General features: G+C 35.8%; 1 protein-coding gene across 1 annotated transcript in view; it reads left to right on the top strand.

Annotated features, from left to right (window-relative positions):
• Dbx (homeobox protein Dbx) overlaps positions 1-22,671 on the top strand; it is a 35,952-nt gene that overhangs the window by 4,624 nt on the left and 8,657 nt on the right. Inside the window, exons 2-3 of the mRNA XM_018538940.1 lie at positions 4,185-4,394; positions 7,627-7,907. Of these exons, the coding sequence (XP_018394442.1) occupies positions 4,185-4,394; positions 7,627-7,907 (491 nt within the window). The remainder of the gene's footprint in view (positions 1-4,184; positions 4,395-7,626; positions 7,908-22,671) is intronic.

The following is a 22,671-nucleotide window of genomic DNA, read 5'->3' as shown; positions in this document are numbered from 1 at the left end:
CTCTCTCCTTCCCTCCCTCCCTCCCTCATCGCGTCCACCCCCCGTCCTCCGCCACCCGTTCCCACGCGAGAGCCGCCACTCGCGGCCCATGTTTTTTGTTGCGTATCGCAACGATTATTGATATTTTTCGATATCGACTGTGTGTCGAACACGACGGACCTGGTTTTAATATGTATATCTCCCGTGGAAAAACGTCGCATTTTATTCGTTGGTTAATAAGAGAGTTAAATAAAAAGGATAGTTTGAAGGAGGAAAAATTGACCGTGTAGAATTGTAGATGATTCCGAATCAGAATACTAAAAGTCCGACATGGTAAATATTTATCTGTCAAGTTATATTTAGCGAAAATCGATGAAATTTTGATGTAGAATCATCGACAAGATACATTCACGTTATGGATCAACTTTTATTAAATACGGCCTTGGCCATAAGTATAAAACATCTTTAAAAGTTAACGTAAACGTTCTGTATCTATCGAACAATAAATTAAAAAACAGTGTTATGGAAAAATAATGTTTATATTTTTACAACAGTTTTAATATTTTATTAGTTTTTCTTTGATTTTTATTATCATTCTTTTAAGGTAATAAATTATAAAGATGCGTTATACTTATATAGGTCCTATATATATGGCCAAGATTGTATACTGATTAAATATTTTGTATTTGTAACGAAAGAAGAAAAAGATTGAAATTCATCATTTGCCTTATCGTATTGTGTTATCGTATCATAAAATAAGATTACAGAGATTGGAGAAATGACGTATAATGCATATTATAGCTGTAATTTAGAGAGATGCATTAATTTTTAGACACACGTCAATGTCATAAACGTCATTGTAAATCGTCATTGTAAACGTAGGAATCAATCGAGATTCATGTGTGTTCATATTACATGTAAGAGTCATGAAAATTAGACTGATAATGAGAAGATAAGCGTATTATCGAATCATGTTACGTAAATTCTGCATTATTCCATAAAAGGAACAAAGAAAGAACTGAACGAGCAAAAGCAGGTGAAAGATCGACAAAATTTTATTTACATAAATTCATAAAATGAATCCCGGAATATTATACTTAATTCAGTCATTCTCAGTTGTAAAGAATAATAAATTAATTAATGAAAATAGGATGGAGAAAAGACGTAAAAGATGCAAAAGGAAGCACAAAAGTAACGTCTAATGATCAAGATTTATGTTAAACATAATAAATGTAATATACTAAAATTTGAAATAAAAGCAATTGATAAACAAAGAACGCTGTCCTCGAAAAAGTCCAACACTAAGAAAAATGTCAAGTTGAATTAAGTAGAATTCTGGTTGAAAACGGACGAATTTTCAACTAGAATTCCAGTTGTAATAATTGGAATTCTGATTGCGATATATATAATCAGAATCTTCTGGTTCGTTCATTTTCACCCGGACATTTTTCTCAGTGAAGTAATAGAAAAGGAAATAGTCCACGATTAAAAATTGTAAAGTCAAACCCGATTTCTTGTTCAAAAGTGAGAAAGAGTAGAGTCAGCAAATTAAAAATTAATCAAATGTCAAAAGTGGAAGCGCGTTGCGCTCGTAGTATCCAAAAATAATAAAACTTAATATCATGAATGAGAGGATCTGCGTTATTCCCTTCACGGTCGATCGACCGTTCAGGATTCGAGAACGTTTCAGATCTTCGTGAAAAATCAGTTCGCCAAGCCTATCCTAAGACAAACATGCTTCTCCGCGGAGGAAAGGGGCACCATCGTATGTGCTGCTCCATAAACGAGCAGTCCCCCTATTTACGAGGCGGAGACCTGCCAGCTCGCCGCGCGCGGTATCTAGTTAATAATGCATCCCTGACCGTAATCCGAAAGAATAACCAGCGATATATGTTGTAAACCTCGTAACCTAAGGCCCGTGAGGGGGCTGCTTAAGCCTGACACACAAAAAAAAAGGACGAGGACGAGGGGGGGCTCCACAACTGTAACAACACGCGAGGGCTGTCCTAGAATTTCTCGAAACCGCAGACAGGAGTTTTAATCTCACGTGACGCGAGAGAGAAAGGGCGGTAGTGGCGTAAGAGCTGCGAGATGTAAGAGGGAGACCGAAGGGACCAAGAGACTGTCATGTAGGGTAGGTGGGGCGGCTTAAAAAACTATTCCCATTCAGTGTTTCCGTTGGAGGCTAAGCCCGGTTATTAGACCGTCGTTGCGGCTAAGCAGTGCGCTTCTCTCATTGGCCGGCTACGAAAACAACGATAAAAGGCGATGAGTATTTTATGGGGTACAGCGCGATGGCACAATAGGACGCCGTGTATGGGCCATTGTCAGGGCATTGTCTGGTTGCAAGGCGAGTTCTCTCTCTCTCTCTCTTTCTCACTTCCTTTCTCACTGGTCTTTTTCTCTTCTTTTTTTCTTGTTTCTCTCTCTCTTTCTCCCTCTTTCTCTTTCTTTCCACTCTTCAACCTAGAATCTCTATTATTTTATTATTTTCAAACACGTCACTTTTTTAGCGAAATCGTTCTCTCTCTTTCTCCCCCTTCTCTGGGCGTGGCGGGGTTGTGAAAAAATATGTTGGAAATCGCACAGTCGAGGTTACTGGCCCTCTTAGGTGCATTATTAATAGGTAGACGAATTCGCCCTGGCGGAGGGTGAAATCTCATCGGGGAGCAGAGCTGGAGAGCAGACCAACTCTTCTTTCATGTTTATATTCTTCTTTTCGAGATGGTACGCGTCAAAGCACTAGTTAACTTTCGTGTTGTCAATGAATTTTTTTGCTGAGGTATATATGAAGGTATCTTTGCACGACGAATTCTTACATTTAATCGAGCGATTTTGTCAAATTATACATATGTCCATTTTTACCAAATAGGTTAAATTTAATGTCGGTTTGACTTTTTTCTAGTTTAAAAATTGTTTTTATTAGGAGAAGATAAAGAGAGTAAATTAAAACGAGATTAAAAATTAATATATAAATAAAAAGAAATATTGTCGAAGAAAAAAACAAAGAAGAGAAACTTGTTAAATTATCAAGTTAATATATTAACAATTATGATACAACGAAATTTTTATTTTATTTTATACATTTCTGACTTTTAAACTTTTTTCTGCGTCAATTTCTTAGTGAAAATGATAGTTATTAAACTTTTTCTTAACATTAAATATGTTAATGAAATTAATATTTTTTCGGAATAATTCTGACTTGAAATTAAATAAAGAAAAAATTTTGCTATTCAGAGACTGAAGATTAATTCAAAATTTTATTTTTGAACAGAATTATTTCCTTTATACAAGCAAACATAAAATTCTTTTCAACTTTACTCCATCTAGTATACCTATAATACAATCAAAATAAGTTATACGTCAGTACCGATTACGTTATAGATCAAATGGAAGTTATTTGAAAAAACAGTTCCAGCAGTAACGATTTCATACACAGTACTATAGAAATACGTATATTTCTGAAAGTAGATACATAAATATTAATAGGATTCTTATAATCACATTTAACAATGCAACTCCTCTTGAGTCTATCATTCTCGTTATAAAAATATGAATTCTTGGAAAAATTGCATGTAAAAGAACGTAAAGGGGCATAATACGCGGATGATACGTTTACACGAACGCACTGTATTTTACGATGTATTAAATAAGAATCTTTGAGGCAGTCGGTCGCACGAATGTCTGGCTATTTACCCCGGCTGGAGGTGTTGAAGCGTGCGCCGACAAGAGATCAGGCTCTGCCTGGAGCAGTTAAGGAGGGTTTTAGTTTCGGGGGTGTCAGCTCGAATTATGCAACACGAAGGAATACGGCGACTTAGATATTCGCTCGCACGTAAATCCGCCACCCCGGGCACATTTTACCGTGAAACACAGCCGAGGCGCGTTCCATATTTAATCGCTCAGTGGTTTACGTATCTCTATATCTGGAAGCAACGAGATTTTCGCAGAAAACATTCGTCTAATTCTTGCGCCAGTTAGTATGAATATTTTTACGATCGATGAAGTCACGCTGCATATTTATTGCATTAATAAGTGCAATAATAAGTGGAGAATGGACCGATAAGTAAATGACATAAATAAGAGAAAGAATCTTACATTGAAGGAACGAAAGAATTTTGTTGGAGTATTTAAAAAGTTAACTTTCCGCGCGCGCGAAATGGGTTTTATTAAATTTTGAAGCATGGACTGTTCTATCTGTGCAGATAATTTTCAAGGGCTTCCGCCGGAAGCGATACCCGCCTTCTTGCAAAATTTGCAAAATTCGGCTGGTTATAATATCGCCAAGCCGATTGCGAGGCCGGCAGCTTATCATCCTTATCACAGGCCGAGTCATCAACCTCCTCAACGGCATTTACCACCGAACGCTCATCACACACTGCAACAACTATTCTACAGAGGTCCATATTTGACAGGTAAGAACGTATAATTTGAAAACTACCGTGACAACACAAAATCACACAATTCATTTCTTTTCCAATTTTTCTTAAGAAAAGCTGTACATATCTAATTTAATTATATTAAAAAAGATTTAGAATGTTTGAAAAAAAATAAAATCGAAATATAAACATTAGAAATTATCTAATATAGCGAAAAATAAAGTATCGAATTCTAATAAAATTTTGTACTGAGACACTGTTAAAATAAAGAATATAAATTTAATTTAAATAAAACAAAGAATGTGAAAAAATAAAACTATGTAGATGTATTAATAATAACTACGAAGTCCAGAATGTATTTCTCTAATCAATAATACTGTTATATTTTTCTGTTATTGAGAGAGTTCTATTTATATATCTCTTTCTCTATATATAATATAAACATCATCAGAAATTTTTATTTTATCAGAATCATATTTGAATAATCGCTAAAGATAACATTGCACATCATGTTAAATTCTTTTTTGTTAATCCACAAAATTTTGGATTTGATTATGCAAGTACCTTTTAAAATTTTACTATAGTATTTATTACGATACTTTTTGACTAATATTTAAAACAATTTCCTTTAAAATGAGCTTTGTTTGAATAACTTTAATAATTCGATATTTACCAGAGATTTTTCAGATATGTTGATACATATATATTTTGCTGGTTGTGAAAGGCTTAATTCAGCATTAACTGCATGTAACTGCAGATGAAAGCTTAAAATTGCTTTCATTTATTTTCGTCAAACTGCAAACATTTTATTCGTTCACGTTTTTAATACTAACTCGATTACTTCAATATATAATGCACTCAGCACTAAATCTCGATTTATTGTCATCGTATTCATCCACTTTTTTTAATAATTATGGTATTTTAAAATTGACACACACACACACACACACACACACATACTGAGAAAGATGTTCTGATTGTACAACAATAAGCATAAACAAAACTAATTCCGATCATACGAATCCGATTTCTGATGATTGTAATTGAATTTCCATTAACTCGACCAGAAATGTTTGATAGTTTTAACTATAAGTACACTCTAATTTGTACCTTTCTGGTTGAATTTACCAGAATTTCAATAAATGCAATGACTTCTTTCCAGTGCAGACGCCTCGCGTATATAAATATTATATTCATCGTATATTGATATACGCAAGTTTCGCGTATTTATTATTTTGTAGTCGCGATACTTCACCTGCGCAGTTAATAAACAAACGCGGATGGACGAGAGACGCGGAAACACGGGCCCGACGAACGTTTAAACCGAAACTTCCGCATATGGCGCCAGGCAACGAGCGCGCGCGCGGCCACGTGCGCGTGGGCCGCGCACACACGCTGGGTTTATCGAATATCTTGTTATAGGTAGGCTCGTATGGGACATGGAGTGCATATGAAGTGCAGTGAAAGCACTACCATATTATGTACATGCTCCGCCACAAGGCAAAATGCACGCATGCAACAAGTGCGTGCAAATATCATCGGTGCAGATAATACCATCATGCTCAGCTTGGCAATATCGCGCAGACACGATCTGGAGATTCAATTGCCCGATCTGTTATTAGATGACTTTGATACAATCGCTATCGAACGCGAATCAAGCGCTCTGCCCCGTGCGCGAGTAACGCGATGTTTCAATGATTTTTTTCGCATGCACGTTTCACTCTTTCGTATACGTTTCCTCGTTAGATGTTCTTCACGCCTATAAACAGATTTCCTTAATTTTTTCAGTAAACCGAAAACTCTTAGGAGAAGCAAAACAAAAAGAAAAACTTTAATTAAAAAAAAAAATATTTTTCTGTTTTTTTAAAATGTCTTCTTTATTTGTAGATGTCGGATAGACTTCTTCGTACATACGATAGCATTGCTTTCTTCTTCGATTTTCTTTTTAATCACACAGATTAATTTTTTGTTAATCCAAGAAAATTTATTTATGATAACTCGTAATTTTTTATGATCAATGCAAATCTGATTTGAAATATTTATTGTTTCAAGAAAATATCTTTAATATTAAAATTATTAAAAAAGCTTTTTTAAATGTCTGCCTTTTTATAGCTAAGGGACATGTCGGGATGTTGAGAAATTTGTTTCATTTAAAATGAAGTATATTATGTATTAAAATTTTTTATCTTTAAAAGGAATTATTACAAAAATTAAGATTAATAAAATTTTTATGATTAAGAAGCTATTAAATATATTATATTTTTATTTAAAATTGAATTATTGAATCGAGAACAGCACATCTTACATAATTCTTAATTTTTTATTCAAAAAAAGTTTTTGAATCGCTAAATACAAATAAAAACTAAAAAATTTTAAAATAATGATTCAAATTGATAAATTTATAATGACGGAAAAAAATGCGTACTTGTGCAAAACTTTATAATAATGATTTTTCAAAATGTTGAATATATATTCAATATTAAAATTATTTAATACGATATATAATATTTGACAGTGCGTGATTTTTAATTGTTTAACTTACACTTTTTCTGTGGTGTAATAAATTCATTCAATATTTGATTATAAAAATCTTATTGTATGTATAAACTTCACAAAGAAATTCCTAAAAAGCGAAAGCATGTCAATAATGAACGATGAAAAATCTATCTCTATAATATTTTTACGTTTTTATTGTAACAAGTTAAACAATTTTTTTTAATTGCAATGCAAATAAATAAAACATAAATTAAAGGCTATTAAGAGTCAAACGCAGTTAACAATGCGAAAAAAATTTTTTAATAATCTTACAAATTAACATTAAGATGCCCCGTCGTATTTCGACGGGGCATCTTAATGTTAATTTGTAAGATTATTAAAAAATTTTTTTCGCATTGTTAACTGCGTTTGACTCTTAATAGCCTTTAATTTATGTTTTATTTATTTGTTTTTAACAATAAAGAGTCCATAACTAGTTTATATAATTTTATTAAGAATTTTTGCAATGCAAAACTTGTAAAAATTAAGAAATCAATAGCATAACAACACACACTATAAAAAATAATCATCTTAGAAATTTTCTTTATTGAACTACATCGTATGTAGCTTTATTATATGCTTTGCTTTAATGTATCCATAAATTCTCTTTATTGATGTTGACGCCACTTTTTCTTCAGTTCCTCGAGCGAACTGATCGTGAAATATACAAGTAACATTGAATGTAAATCTGTAATAAAAATTTACATCAGCGCGTTATATTTCTTGTTAAAAGTCGCTGGTTCCGGAACTGGAACTCATCATCCTGGCACGCCCGGTGGAGGTGCCGTGTTTCCGGGGACCATCCAGGGTAGCATCGGCGATTTTTCCGGAACTGGCTTGGTCTTTCCATGGGCGACGAACGCGCGCGGAAAGCCACGCCGGGGGATGATGAGAAGAGCCGTTTTCTCGGATCTTCAGCGACGCGGACTCGAGAAGAGGTTCCAGATACAAAAGTACATCAGCAAGCCAGATCGCAAGAAGCTCGCTGAAAAACTTGGTCTCAAGGACTCGCAGGTAAGCGCGGATGTATCGCGTAACCGCATGATCGGAAGAAATTCTTTTTATATTGGAAAATTCGAGAGAGGAAACATTTTCAACATTTGTCGAGTGTAATTTCGACATGCGGATGCTCGGGAATAATAATTGAAATATATTATCGCACTGCACGCTGCCCGACTTGCTCGATTATCTGTATTTGCAGTATTTCAGTATCCGCAATTTAATCGCAAAACCGATTTAATCACGATTTAATTTGTACATTTTTACGTTTCGCAATTTCGATAGATTTACAATTGCAACGAGACGTAATTATTTACCTTCTTTTCGCGCCGACGCGATTTACCGTGCGCGCAAATCAATTGCATATCAATTATAGCGCGCATCGAAGCGCATAATTCGATTCCTTGTGATCCAGAATCCTCGCTCTCGATAATCGCATCAGGCATGTCATATGCAGGCAGATTTGCATACGCGATGATAGGCGGATGTGCTCGCGTTGTATTACAATCGAGAGGCTGCGCCGTGAGCATTAGAGACGGCACACGGTGTTTAATCCCGTGCTTAATGATCTCCTCGGCGCAATAGTAGTTCGAGCTAATCCGCGCAAACGTGCTAATCTAAACCGTAATTAAACCAGGAAATTCGTTAGCGCCAACAAAAATAAGACGATTTTATTATTGATGGTCAACATGCCGTGTTAATAAATTGTATTTATTATTAGCTTTCTCTTTTGCGTCATCATGATTTCTATATACCACTTATTTTGCGCTCGATTCTTTGCGCGTTCAGTTCTAAATTAAATTATATGATTCCTAATACCTGTCGAGGAATTTGATGTAGGAGCATCAATGATTTACTTACATCTTGTTAAATTTCCAAAAGACTCGGCATTACAAGATTTTCGTCGATTGATAAATTAAAGACTGTTCTTAAATTTATCCATGGAAAGATCATTGATATCCTAAAGCGCCTTAAAATTTGTTAAACCATCGAAGTTAAAAGTAATTTCATCCAGTCAAATGTTTATTATTATTTCCAGTATTTTTTTAATAAGGTATAACTTAATAAGATATAATACTCTCCAGATTTCTTATGTCAATATACGTGACTAATGATTTGAACGCAAAACTTCATGGCCAGACTTTTTGTCGTTCTGTACAATTGCATGCATTCTAATTCGCATATATCGTCATAGTTTTCACGATCTTTTCACGATCTTCGCGCGAGTTGAGTTTCAAGTCTGATTATATAGATTTATACGCGACTTCCGGATAATTAGGTCGACGAGGAAGTCTCTTGAAAGGAATAGTGATTCTCGGGATGACTCCCACCGTGAGAGATAATCACGCCGATAACGGGCCGGCATAATCGGGCAGTTAGGCGCGTGCAAGACGCGGGAAGGTGGTACGCGGTGAATATATATATATTGTGCTTAATGACGTTATTAGGGCACTAATTGTCGTTCTAACGAAGTACGAGTCCCTCGGCACCGTGCGTCGAGCGAATTCTGCAGTTCCGTTGCGGAGAAACGGTCGCCGTCGCCGCCGATTCTCTCACGGCTCCATTCGGGACAGGTTGATAGAGACTAATGCTCGGTTTTGTCGGATGTAAAATCGCCTACCGCTCGAGTACCGTACGAGCGAGGCCACGTGCAACGTGTGCGATATACGTGGCTCGCCTAATTGCGCGACCAGGTACACCGATTTCAAGAACGATCAGGCAGTCGTAGCCCATTAAATCTCAGTATAATAATAATACGCCTCGCCGCTTCGCGTAATTAACTCTGCGTAATTAGCTTTGCGATTAATTATTCTAATCGTGAAAGAGCCGTCGGCGGAGACAAGCGCAATGTTACTTGCGTCTTTCGCTGCTAAGTGTGTTTGATTTACTTTTAAGAGATGTTCGGTAAATATTTCTATAGCAGTATTAAATGCATTTAGCGTTAACTCTAATCACTCCAAGATTTCCTGTACTGATATTTGCGTGTCCAGTGTATTCTAAAGTAATATATCTTTGCTTGCAGTTAATGAAAATAAATGATTTTTTTTCACTTTAAAATTGAAAATTAGAGGAATGATATTATGGAACTTAATATTATGTATAGGATTGTGAAAAACGTTTGTTGTAAACAACTTTTTTACAACATAATTGAAAAAGTTAATTAGAATCGTGAATTTTGGTCAGACTTATAATTAAATTTAGTATTGTGATGGACAGGTCCTTGGATATTATATACAGTATTACTACTGAAAAATAATTATCGTCGCATTAAATAGAAAATAAAATTTCAAGAATATTAATTTTCTTGTTATTTTAGATATTTTATTTGATTTCTTAGATATTTTACTTCGCGTTAAAACATTTTCTTATTTGCGTATGTAAACCTCACGTAAGAGGATATTTTTCGTCCGCTATTATCGTTCCCTGCTACCATATTCGAGAGCTTGTTCTGTCAATAAACGCTTCGCTCATTCGTTTATTTAAATACGGACGATTTGGGCGACGCACGGAATTGGAATAAAAACCTCGATGGCCGCGTTTGGCTGCCAGTGCATCGTGGACATTCGCGCGCTCGCTGAAAACGACCAAGCTGTGCTCATGAAATCGAATGAAACTAACTCACATGGCGCGCCATTTCCGGATATCGTTTAGTTCCATTAGTGTCACACCGAGCGGTCTCACATGTAGCAGCCGCGCGCTATACGTTGCATACACCTATGTGTGCAACTAATGAACTGGCATCGCCCGATTAACCCCGTACGGTCCGTACCGTGGGGATGTTATGTGCTTGACTCCCTTCCTCTGTTCCACACAGCCACACTCGCTCTTTCTTCGTGTACGTCGACACGATACGTCGATACCGTGATCTGCCCGCGATGCGTGTATATAAAACGTACTCCAGCAAGTCGATACTTGAAGATGAGCTGCTCCATCCGAGATGATTACATTTGCTTTGTAACACATATTATATGCAGAAAACAGATTTTGCTTAATTATCAGATTATTATTGGTATTCTTGATCGAAGAGAAGAAAAGATTTCGTAGGCAAATAGTTGAAAGATTAGATGTGCTGAAAGATAAGATTAAGGATAAAAATGAAATAATCAGTGATTTGTGAGAATTATTTTTTAATTATCATTTTGTGTTACTGGCATTTCTGGTCGAAGAAAAGAAAAGATTTCGTACTAAAGACGGTTGAAGGATTAGAAGTTAAAAGAATAAGATTAAACATAAAAATGAAAATATAAATCAGTGATTTAATTGCAAGGATAATTTTTGTAAGCAATTGTTTTTAAAGAATTTTATAAATTATGTATCTCTTCATTCTATTGTGTAACGAGAAATAATATTGTTTACAAAAGTAAAAAAAATAATAATTATCATAAAAGAAACATCAAAAATATACTAGAGATTAAGAAATTATTATATATTAAGAGATATTATTTGTGTTTCGAAAAAAGTTAATAATACAATATCTTTAATAAAATTCGGATGATAATCTCGTAAATAAACGAATTTTACATTATCGTTCTATGTGAGATTGAAATATCATTCACGTGACAATTGAAATAAGAAGCAATATCTAGTTGAATTAATGGTGATCAGTGAATTTAGTGAACATAAAAAGACTAAACGATAGAAAAATCATTATCATAAAAGAGAATATTTTAAATGTATTATAAAAAATGAAACTATCATAATTTTAACGGACATCATCTGCTTTGTGAATTCATTTTGAACGGTATATAATTCGTGTCAGATTTCGGGACACACAGATCAGATTTCGTTTCAGATTTTATTTATAATTTTACATGTCGTGTGTTTTGATACGTATATGTATAACATTTTAATGTATATTTTATACACGCGCGTATTCTGTTTTTTCAAATATTTTTCTTCAATTATACGGCACATGAAATTAAATAGAATTTTATTTTGAACTCCGACAGAAATTGTAGATTATAGATCTATCATAATTATAAATTGCTCATTTGTTATAACGACACAGCTCAAAAAACAAAGTTTTTTAGAAAATAAATAAATACATATTTCAAATTATAAAAATTTTGGAATATTACTTTTATAATGTAATTTTGATACAATAATTGATTATAAAGTGAAATAAAAGTATGTTCTTTCCCTTTTATGTTTTCGCTTTTGTTTTACAAACATTAAAACGTGACAATTTTTTGAATGTTGTAGCAAATAAATGAAATCATTTAAAGTGAGTTTAGTTTAAAAGAAATCTAAATAATAAAAAATTTTTTACGCATATAAACCGATTTATTGTTCAGATCAAAGTCTTTTTTTTTAAATTCGAAATATGATTATCGTTTTGAGATCGACATGTTACTGGCGGGCGTGAGAAGATCGGGCAAACAAGAAGTGGTTCCTGGTCGGATGAATGGTGGTCGCGGTGAATATATACGTGAGAGAGCAAGAAAGACAACGGAGCGCAAGGAAGGGATACACGGCAGAGAGGACTGTGTAGGGATATATCCTCATGTATAATTCACACCTCGAGCGCCATGCTTCCACCGCCATTGGTCGAGGCTCACTCTGTCGCTGGTTTTACGAGAAAATCTAAGGATCAAGCGCGCATACATACACATGGAGACCAAGGCGCGTATGTACACGGGAGAGAGAGCCGAGAAGAGTGAATTGACGTTTCTTGCGGTTCCGCAATCCGCATACAAAAGCTGATTTTGCGCTCTTCTTCCGGCCGCACTCTCCTCCCGCTGTCGTTGAACGATCGCGAACAACGTGATAAGAATCCAGCGGATATTCGCGACGAATAAACTTGCCGAGTGAAACATCGCAAACACGATGAATTGTTGCACTGGATTCCTAAATAATTAAACGTCGACACGGTTTTAAAGGTTGATCGTTGAAATTTCAGGCGTTTCTTTACGTCGCTAAGGCTCGAGGTGTCTCCGAATATTGTTTCTTTGAAGAATCTTTACAATATTTTTATTTCCTCATCTTTTTCCTCTACTTCATAAAATACAATGAAATTTAAATAAATAAAGGAGCATGCAAGCCAAAAGTTTAAATGCCATGTTTGTAAAAATTAATGTAATATATATATATATACTCAAACTGTTGCTACTAGCATCAAATCGATGATCTTAATTTGGAAGCGGTAATATTATTTCTGTTTGATCGTGCAAGTCTGAAAGTAATCAGATAGTTATATTACCTGAGATAAATTTATTTAAATGTATATAAATGTATTATTCTTACATAATTTTGACTGTAATTGGCGCTTCTCTTACTTACTTTGTTGGTATACATATACTTCTATACATAAGAGTATATCAATACTCCTATATATAGGAGGTCTTGTTCTGATCTTAATATAATTGTAAATGTTTCGACCTTCCTGTACACCACAGACCATTTCCAAATAATATCGCAGCGACATTGCAATATTTCAACAATGCAAGAATGTAACAAACGTCACAGCAATATGTTGCTGCAAGTTTTTGTGCTGTATGAGTTTATTATGTACGGTCATTTTCAGTGATGATACATATTTTAATCATATTAGCAACTAATTACTAATAATTCTAATTTGGAGCGTCAAAAGTTAAAAATATAAATAAGTTATTGTTGTTAATCGGTTTAAAAACTGAATCAATCATTCATCCGATCGAAGGTAGCACAATTGGAAATTCGAGAGATTTTCTGTTATTAATACAATAATACAGTATTCAAAATTTCAAATTTGCGACGCGGGATAATTAGTTTCGAAAGGTTATATTTTTTAAAAATGAAACATCAAACGCGCGAAGCATCGTAAAGTGGGATTATGGTTCTTCGATTCCGGAACAAATAATCTCGTCAAAAGTGTACCAAGCGAAACGGCAATTTCGATTACTCGATTCCAATGAAATGATACTTCGGCGCCGCGACGCGATTCAGCTTCGTAAGTATATATCGAACGTGATCCCGCCGTTAAAAGCAATTGAACTCCAACTGAACGCACTCGCAATATCTCTAACATTACTTTTTATCGCGCGCGCGCGAGGGGAAAACTTTTTCTCAACTTTATTAGAGGGTGTTTCCGGGTCTAAGAGAGTTCCTGCGATTTGAGAACTACGATTCTGCGCATTCGCTGGTCGGCTATCTAATATCACGGTTCGCCACACGAACACCCATAAAAGCGATTATTGTCCAATGATAGTTCTTTCTCTCTGCCCTTCGCTCTACCTCTTCGCCTTCTCTCATTCTCTCTCTTCCCCGCTCTCCCTCTTCCTCTCCCCCCCTCTCTCTCTCTTTCTCTCTGCTCCTCGATGTCTCTTAATAGCGGCCAAGTGTTGGTAGCAGATGCCGAATTTCACGTCTCCCTTAATGTACCGAGCGCGAGAGCGATAATACTGCTATCGGAACTTCCGTTTCAGTATTGCAATCTAAGTTATCGAGCTATCGACATGTCGGATGCGTGTCGAAGTAGTATTGTTATCGCCACCGTTTGCCCATTATCACGTCATTACGTGTAGCTGCGTTCTTGGTAATGTACGCAGATTATTTATTACGTTTCGAAACTCCGAAAAGACTAAATATAGGTATCTTTATTAAAATTAATTCCAACTTTTTAACAGTTCAGTCAAAAAATTATAATTAAACAAATTTTCCTTCGTTTTCTGGCAACTACAAGTTTCTGTCATTAAAGTATAGCTTTTTTTGATATCCCGACACATTCAATGATGTTTTATAATTTTCAAAGCATGTGAGTACACACACACACACACATATATATTTTAAACATTACTCGAATTATATATACATATATATCTATTGTGTTTTGGATTCTCTGCCGGACCCATGAATCTTTTCTCGAATTTAATTAAGGACTTGCGGTGCCACGGGTGGATGATAATAATAAAGCTTTTCCGAGGGTAATCTGGTACTTTGAGGGACGGCAGGATACAGCGGGAGAAGAGGAGACTGAAGGGGAGGGATAGATGAGAGAGGGACGAGGTGCCGTTTCACACAGGTTCGAGGCTTCACTACAGTTTATGACGAGGGTGGGTTTAAGAGGAACGTCGAGGGTTAAAGGGGGATAACTAAAGTAATTAGTGATGGTGAGCGAGAGCCAACCCCTTCCTTAGCTATGCCTACACCCTTATCCCTCTCAGCGCCTTTAACGAGATGAAGATGTTGATTTATCACGGGACCCTCAGAAGCCACGAAGGCTCATTTTTGTTTTACAAAAGATTAATAATACATATATTTTTTTTTGTATATTTTACAAGTAACGTATCTTATTCTCTTCCTCTCCCCTCTTTTTTCCATATCGACAATGGTTTCTTAACAATAATGTGGTAAGGTCACTGAACTGAATAAGGTATAATTCGTATGTGATTCGTAAAAAATCTACCTTAAATAGAATTTTACGTTTGAAATAAATTTTGCGAATTTGAAACCTAATCTGCTTCACATTAAACTTTTCATATCTCAAGATTACTTTAAAACAATGTTTAATTCCCTAAATATTTAATTAAATGGTTAAAAACAAACTAATAGAGTTCACGATATTTTATAACGAAAACATTAGCAGGTAAAAACAAACTCGACTATGCTTGTAGATTTTAAGAAATTAAGAAACGTACGCGATTAAGAGACGTGGCTTTTCATTTCCGCCTTGGGAGATATTGAGACAGCGACGGCAGCGTCTTGTCAGAATCGCTCTCGCGTCGCCCGTAGGTAGAACTCATCAACGCCGTCGACCTTAAATTATCTGGAATTATGAGGAGGCCGGCCACTTTTATGCCTGAGACGTCTCCGTTATGTCGGATCTACCGGCAGAAACGACGGAAAAATTAAAGAGAGCCCCCGGGGCTTGTTATCTTTTTAATAATCAGAACCGACGGGCACGGGACGGCGGTTTCCCTTCTTCTTACAAGTTGCCAGAGCTGTCAGAATCACGCCGCGAGCTTAATTCGCGATATAAAAGCACGGATCCTAGTTGCGCCCTGCACTGATTTCACGGAACTTGCCCGACGTCGCCCGAATCGGGCGTCTCGTTATTCGTGTACGGCAAAAACTGCTGAGTTCTTTAAGCTTCCACGTCATATTGCATCCCTCGCTTGTACGACTGAATTATACGACTGACGTGGTAACATTTCACGGAAATTGGAATTAACAAATTTCACCTTGATATCCCAATCTTGAAGAAGAGATGATTAACGCGGTCGTATTAAGTTCTGTCTTTCTTTTCACCGACATTCACAATCGATCCTTATATTTAACACTTAAGTACAGTTTAAGATGTCATAAGCCAATCAGAAGGCTATATCAGCATCTTAACATACCTATATTACTTAAGGCGGTCTTGCAATAAGAACGAACTATGAACAATAATATATCCGTTCTTATTTTAAGACCGTCTTATAAGTAATGTCTTGAGTTCTAATAAAATGCTAATACGATTCTCTGATTGGTTATATGAGTTATATCTCTAGGTATGATCTCTTAAGACTGTACTTAAGACAGTTTTAAATATGAGATCCAACTATAAATACTATTTTATGAGTACTGGCCTATGTCTTATTTAAAATTGCCGTCTTCCTAAACTTTGCAAGTTTAAATTTCCTTCTTCGGAGGTGCCTATCTAATCGAGAGATACACAATACCACTATTTGTGCCGGGATATCCTCAAGCATTAAATTAAATCCCGACGAGATCTTTATCCGATCTCTTCATCTTGTCGTAGGGTGAATGTCCCGTTTAGATTCGCGAATTATACTAAAGAATAGGGGAAAAATGACTCCACCCTCTTATGTTGCTGGCAGCCTATTAAATAACAGCGAAAAAATATCATGATTTCTGAGTGTCAGTCAGTGTTGTGAAATTTTTTTCTTTCGCGTGTAAAATAGAAAATGATTCTAAATTGCAGGCAAAGTTCAAGCGCGATAGGTACCTATATTTAATTTGTTTGCTAAATTAAGTGCAAAATATGTAAAATAATGTTAACTACCTGAAAGAGGCCTGGAAAATTTAGAATTTTTTCAGGGGATATTTTATTTTAAGCATTTTCGTGGAATATATGTATTTTATTAGAGAACTCAAGAAAATTATATTTTTTAAATTAAATTTTCTGTCTGAAAATGTTGTTTCTTTAATCATTTTTTTCTTCACAATGCAAAATGTTGACAATTGCAGTTAGCACTAAAACATTCACTAAACGGAATTTTCAACAAAGCTACCTGGAATAAAATCCGGAAATTTCCAGGAGAATCTTTTACATGATTTTAGTAACCTCATCCTGGTTAAATATTTACGTTCAATGACGTAGAAAGATTTTTCACAGCGAATCAACTCAAATCGGGAAACGAAATCGGGAAATTGCGAACGCGATGAATTTGAGCAGCCGTTTAATTATTATCGCGACGGGAGGCAGAAGGTATATAAACGCTCTCTTCAATTCAATTTCCACGCCGGTCTCACAGATCGCCCTTTCCCACGGCACTGACGTTGACACGTTAGATAGATCGGCCATTAGGTATGGCGTTTCAAGAGGAGGATATCGAGTTTCCCGGATTCCGTCGGTCAAATCAATTTGTAGCCATTAGGTCCGCCGTTGATTCGAGTTTGCCTTGGCAAGCTTTTTCGAGAGCAATCCGCCGCCATCGTCGCCACGGCTCACCGTCGCGGTCGGCGGGAGCTGACCCGACGAGAGCCAGCCGATCTGTATTTGCACAAACGTTGAAGCTCGTAACGGTAGATATGTACGTTTGACATCCGTGTCGCGAAGAACTCTGTTCTTCGTATATCCACTTACAAGACACACACTGGCTATACGATAACGCGAACTTACAGACCATCGACGATCGTCTCTTCATAGCGTCGCTCTTGGTTATTCAAGCTTTTCGATATAACTTTTTGCGGATAGATGTAATATAACCATATCAGAGTGCATTAAAAAAGAAATCCTATTTTATTTATTACACTCAAACTGTTTACGCTAAATTAAAAATTTTTTAATAGTTTCTAAAGTGAATTATTTCAGTTTCCTTTTATAAAATTAACCCTTCGATGCCTCTTTATACTATTGTTTTGTCACGTATCTACCACATGAGTAGATATTGTGAAAAAACATCACTTAAAAATAAACACATTATAACAATTTTTTTTAGACGCTGAACATTAAGGAATATAACGGTAGCAAGCAAATATGTACATATTATAAAAATATAAAATTATACAGATAAACTAAAAATGAGAGAATGATACCGTTAATATGACTTTATATAAATGTATGAAAGATGAAATTAAAGACTAATATTAAATATATTTTAAATATACATTATACAAAAACTATAAAAACACAATTTGAATATTTCGGGTATTTCGAGAAACTAAAAAATTTGAAAACGAACTGTAAGAATTTAAGTACAAAAATAATACGTTATTTATATTGTACAACGTAAAGTATTCAAGAATTATTTCTAAGAACTCTTCTGATTATTTCAGAAGACACAGATTCCCTCGTCGTCGTGTCGGCTGGATTATCTCTGCTGCTAGCTTGACGTTTATTCCTCTGCGTGATAATACAGCTCGACCTTTTTTATTCTGTTATCTGCGTATCAAAATAGCATTTTTTCTAGTCGTTCCTTAAACCGTTCGTACGTCAGTCTGGTGGAAGCTCATTCATCTTGATCGCGGGTGGATCAAAGTCTAGCGAAGGACGACGGCTATGACGTTACCCTAATCGCTCCGGCTACAATCTGCCGCGGATATTAAAAACAAAGGCCTGCCTCTCGCAGAGCATAACATGAATATAACGCCGCGCAATATCTTACGGCTTTAAGCTCTTCGGCTTAGCCCGTGGACCTTCATGCATTATGGATTTTACTTTGAGAGAGCGTCGCTGCCCCGCCACCCCTCGCTCTCGCTCGCGCCGGAGGCGGACGCGGGAGCTAAGAAACCATGAATATACAATACCGCGGTATATGCATATAGATCTCGTCTTTGAGAATCAACTTTAATCACTCACGGTAAACTCGAGAGCCGTGGAATCGAGCGGCATCGATGACTCTGAAGTCTGATGGCGAGCGCTTCGTCCTCGTCTTGCTGCCTGCCGAGGCAAGGGTACGAGCTTTTAATATAAGTTGTAAACATTTGTAATGAAAGCACATATTGGACTGTTTCGAAACCACTTGTGAAAAGTTCAATAAGTTTGAAACTTTGCCGAATTTTATGGCAACTCGTCTTCTCTGTCGTTCGCGATTTTTACACAAAGAAATAATTAATGTTTGGTAAAATAATTATAGTTAAGAGCTCCATTTTTGTAGTTGCTATTGCTATAATGTCAATAAAAATTATTATAATTTTACCAAGGCTGCGTTCAGAATCACCATCTGAGTGCACTCAGGTGTCGTGTTATCATTCGTGAACAACAAGGATCAAAACAACATCTGGGTGCATCCGGACGACGATTCTGAACGCACTCCAAAAGTATAGTTGACACCAAACATGACTGTAAATTATAGACAATATTAAACCTTAAATATCATAGGACCGTACATGTAAGAAACACTACCAATGAGAAACAAAGTCTTTAACGGTCTAGATTGGATAGTACAGGTGCTTGTATAATTACGTGTGTGAATTTATATACTACGTACGTAATCTTTTAAACTGCGCGCCGAACAATTTTTCGGTCTTGAAATGCGAGCTCTACTAAACTACCGTAGTAATATCACGAGTTAAATTGGCTAATAATTTAATAATTTTTCATACACTTTACGCATCTTAGATTGATCTTAATAATATTGAATGACATATGATATATTAAAATTTGTAAATATAAGTTACAGTTAAATTATATGTATAATCATTTTCTTCCTCTATCTAAGTGTATTTTAACGCTAGGTTTCAATTAAATAACATTTTTGTTGAAATAAATATCAACTAAGAATTTAATGAAGAATAAAGTATCGTTAACCAATTGTACTTTAACTTATAACACACGAAAAAAACATCCTTTTCGTTCGCTCGATGTAAGCGATTTTTACGCTTCAATATTTCGCTATTGAGAATTTTCTCTTTAATTTCACGAAGAAATCTGACTGATTAAATGGATATTGATCGAGCGGATTAAAACGTACACTCTTTTCGAGATTTAGAAATAATTTTGCAACGAGAGAATTAGATACACGCGAGCTGCGCGCGACACGTCACGTCGGTGCGTTCCCAACGAATTCCTCTCGCTCTCGCTCTCGCGACATTTCTCCCGGAAATATCACTTCCGATTTGTGCCGGATCGTATCCACTCTCGCAGCTGTAGCCCGGTTATACGACCTGCACGCAGACGGATTGTAAATTCGCAAATTGTATATCCCGATTGTAAACCTTCCTCGTCCCTCCACCCTCTTATCGCGGACTGACATCGATTCCGGAACGTATTTGCCTCTCTCGTTCGCCCATGCTCGTAGAATTGTATTCATAAAACCGGGTGGGTGTATAACGATAAATGCGGGATTCTCCTTTTTCTCGCGAAATCTGTCCTGTACCCTGATGCTGTAACTCTTAACGATAGTGTCAGTATCATTATACTGTTGTTGCGCAGGTATTGTGCATATAAATATAATACAGATAAGTATTAGGTATAAACAGGATTGAGAGAAAGTTGATTACAGCTGGTTACGATTACATTTTTTTTCTTTCAAAACACGTTATCTAAAAAGTAACACGTTACTTAAGAAATAATGAATCGTGCTTTTTAGCTACTTTTTGTTAAGTTTTTATAATTTTTTGCATTGCTATTTTAAATCAAGAATCATATATTTCTAACATCACTAAATTAGTTTATTTATTATATTGAATATTCGATATTATGCGCTATATTGTTTATAATAAAGTAATATACACTTGGAATCAAAATTATCAATATCAAAATGCGTTTACATACCAAAACAATCCCAGCTTAATTTTTGTGCAGCATTATTACAGAACGTAATATGTGTAATCAAGAATAAAGATATATATTCCAAGGAATAATCAGTGATTGTTCACTGAAAATTTCATTTTTGTCGATAAATAAATTCGATATAAAGTAATTATTAATTTAGTTATTAGTTGTCAAAAAATATAACTAATTGTAAGTTGAGTTTGAGTTATAGATGGAAAAAAGAAACAAAGTTAAATTACATTTATCGAAAAAAATATAATTCTAGCTGTAATTTCGTTACAAGAAGCAAATTGCTTTCCAACTCTGGCTAGACGTACATGTCGTTCATACAATAAAAAACCAAACTGTCGTTAAGTCGAGTTACAAAATCGTGATATTGGGAGGTCGAGTGTCTTCAAAACAAAATTACAAAAATGAGTAAATTCATTAGGATATTTATAACTTCATTGTTTAACACTTAAATAAATTTACTCACTTTGGAAATTTTTATCTCGCTTCAAGATACACAATTGACATCGCCGTACTATACCTCTATCGCGAGCTTTACGTTTGAAAAATTCTTATTAACAGCGATGCACAAAGTAAATTTCGCACTCCGTGAAAAAAGTCCCATGAAACGAGGTATAAAAATCTAATAAAAAGAAATACAGACAATAATTGTAAATAAATGTTTATAGTCTTTTTACAAATCACATTAGTTCTAATTTCACTCGCAGCGATATGCTTTAACTTTTTTTTTTGTTCAGATTATTGCGGTCTTAGGATGGCATTTGTCTGACGACGACGATGAGATTTTGTCGAGTCGGAAAAGAGGTTTCATATACGATATCTCAGACGCGAGAACACATGACGTTTTTCACTCTACATCAGCAATTGCCAGCTCATCTCCGGCTGAATCGCGACGCGGCAGCTTGCGCTGCTCTTTTTACTTTTACGATCTCGTACCACCCTAACTGATATCCGCACTCTTTTACGGAGACATTTGAAGAGCACCCCTTCGCATTCGAATTGTCCGCTTTTATTACTAGTAATTAATTTCATAAAGATATCCTATAAAATATCAAATAAATTTTTTTAATTAAAGAGATTTTTATACAATTATTCAATGTCGAGGCAAGTAGGTACAACTTTTTGCTCTTCACAAAATTTCGAAAAATTTCGTGCATTGCAAAGATATTCCACTGTTAAGAGACATTTATGTTCATGCTTTTCTATTATATCTTAATCGAATTAAATCCTTTAATTTTAAACTTTAATTCTCGCTCTCGCAAATCACGGTGAAGATCTTTCCAGCGTAGTAAATTATCTCCTTGAATAACAGATTTTATATTTACCTAGAATTAATAACCAGCGTTACACAGACAGACATCGTTTGTATTGCATAAATAATATAAACGGATATATTTTATTTTCCCTGCGATGCGAGAGAATTCATGTTATATAAAGTAGCATAAATATCCCGCTATTAAGACTCGAGGCAAATAATCGAATATCGAGCTAATTGGTGAGCAAAGGGATAGTGGTATAGGTGATTTTTCATATCACCGGGCTTCAAAGAATTAAACGAGATCCGCCGGTGTTCGCAATTACGCCTTTATCCGCTCCGAGAAAAACAATCGATTAAATCGTCACCGGGGCGGCGCGGCACGGCGCCGATAAATCCGCAAAGGCCCTTTTTCCCCTCTATTATCGCGCGACTTCCTTTCCATACATCAGGCAGCCGTCTGCCCTTCGCCCGCAGGATCGCGCCACGCCGGCAGCTTTGTGCCGTACTTTTTACGTTTGATCCATACCCCCCGTGCCCACCCCCTCCTCCGGTCTGGCTGACCTCACCTCACAGTGTACCCCCCCCCCCCCCCC

Source organism: Cyphomyrmex costatus, unplaced genomic scaffold (genome assembly GCF_001594065.2).
Source record: "Cyphomyrmex costatus isolate MS0001 unplaced genomic scaffold, Ccosl1.0 scaffold2, whole genome shotgun sequence".
Classification (NCBI taxonomy): Eukaryota; Metazoa; Arthropoda; class Insecta; order Hymenoptera; family Formicidae; genus Cyphomyrmex; species Cyphomyrmex costatus.
Note: the sequence above shows the minus strand (reverse complement) of the source record. Positions and strands in the feature narration are given on the sequence as shown.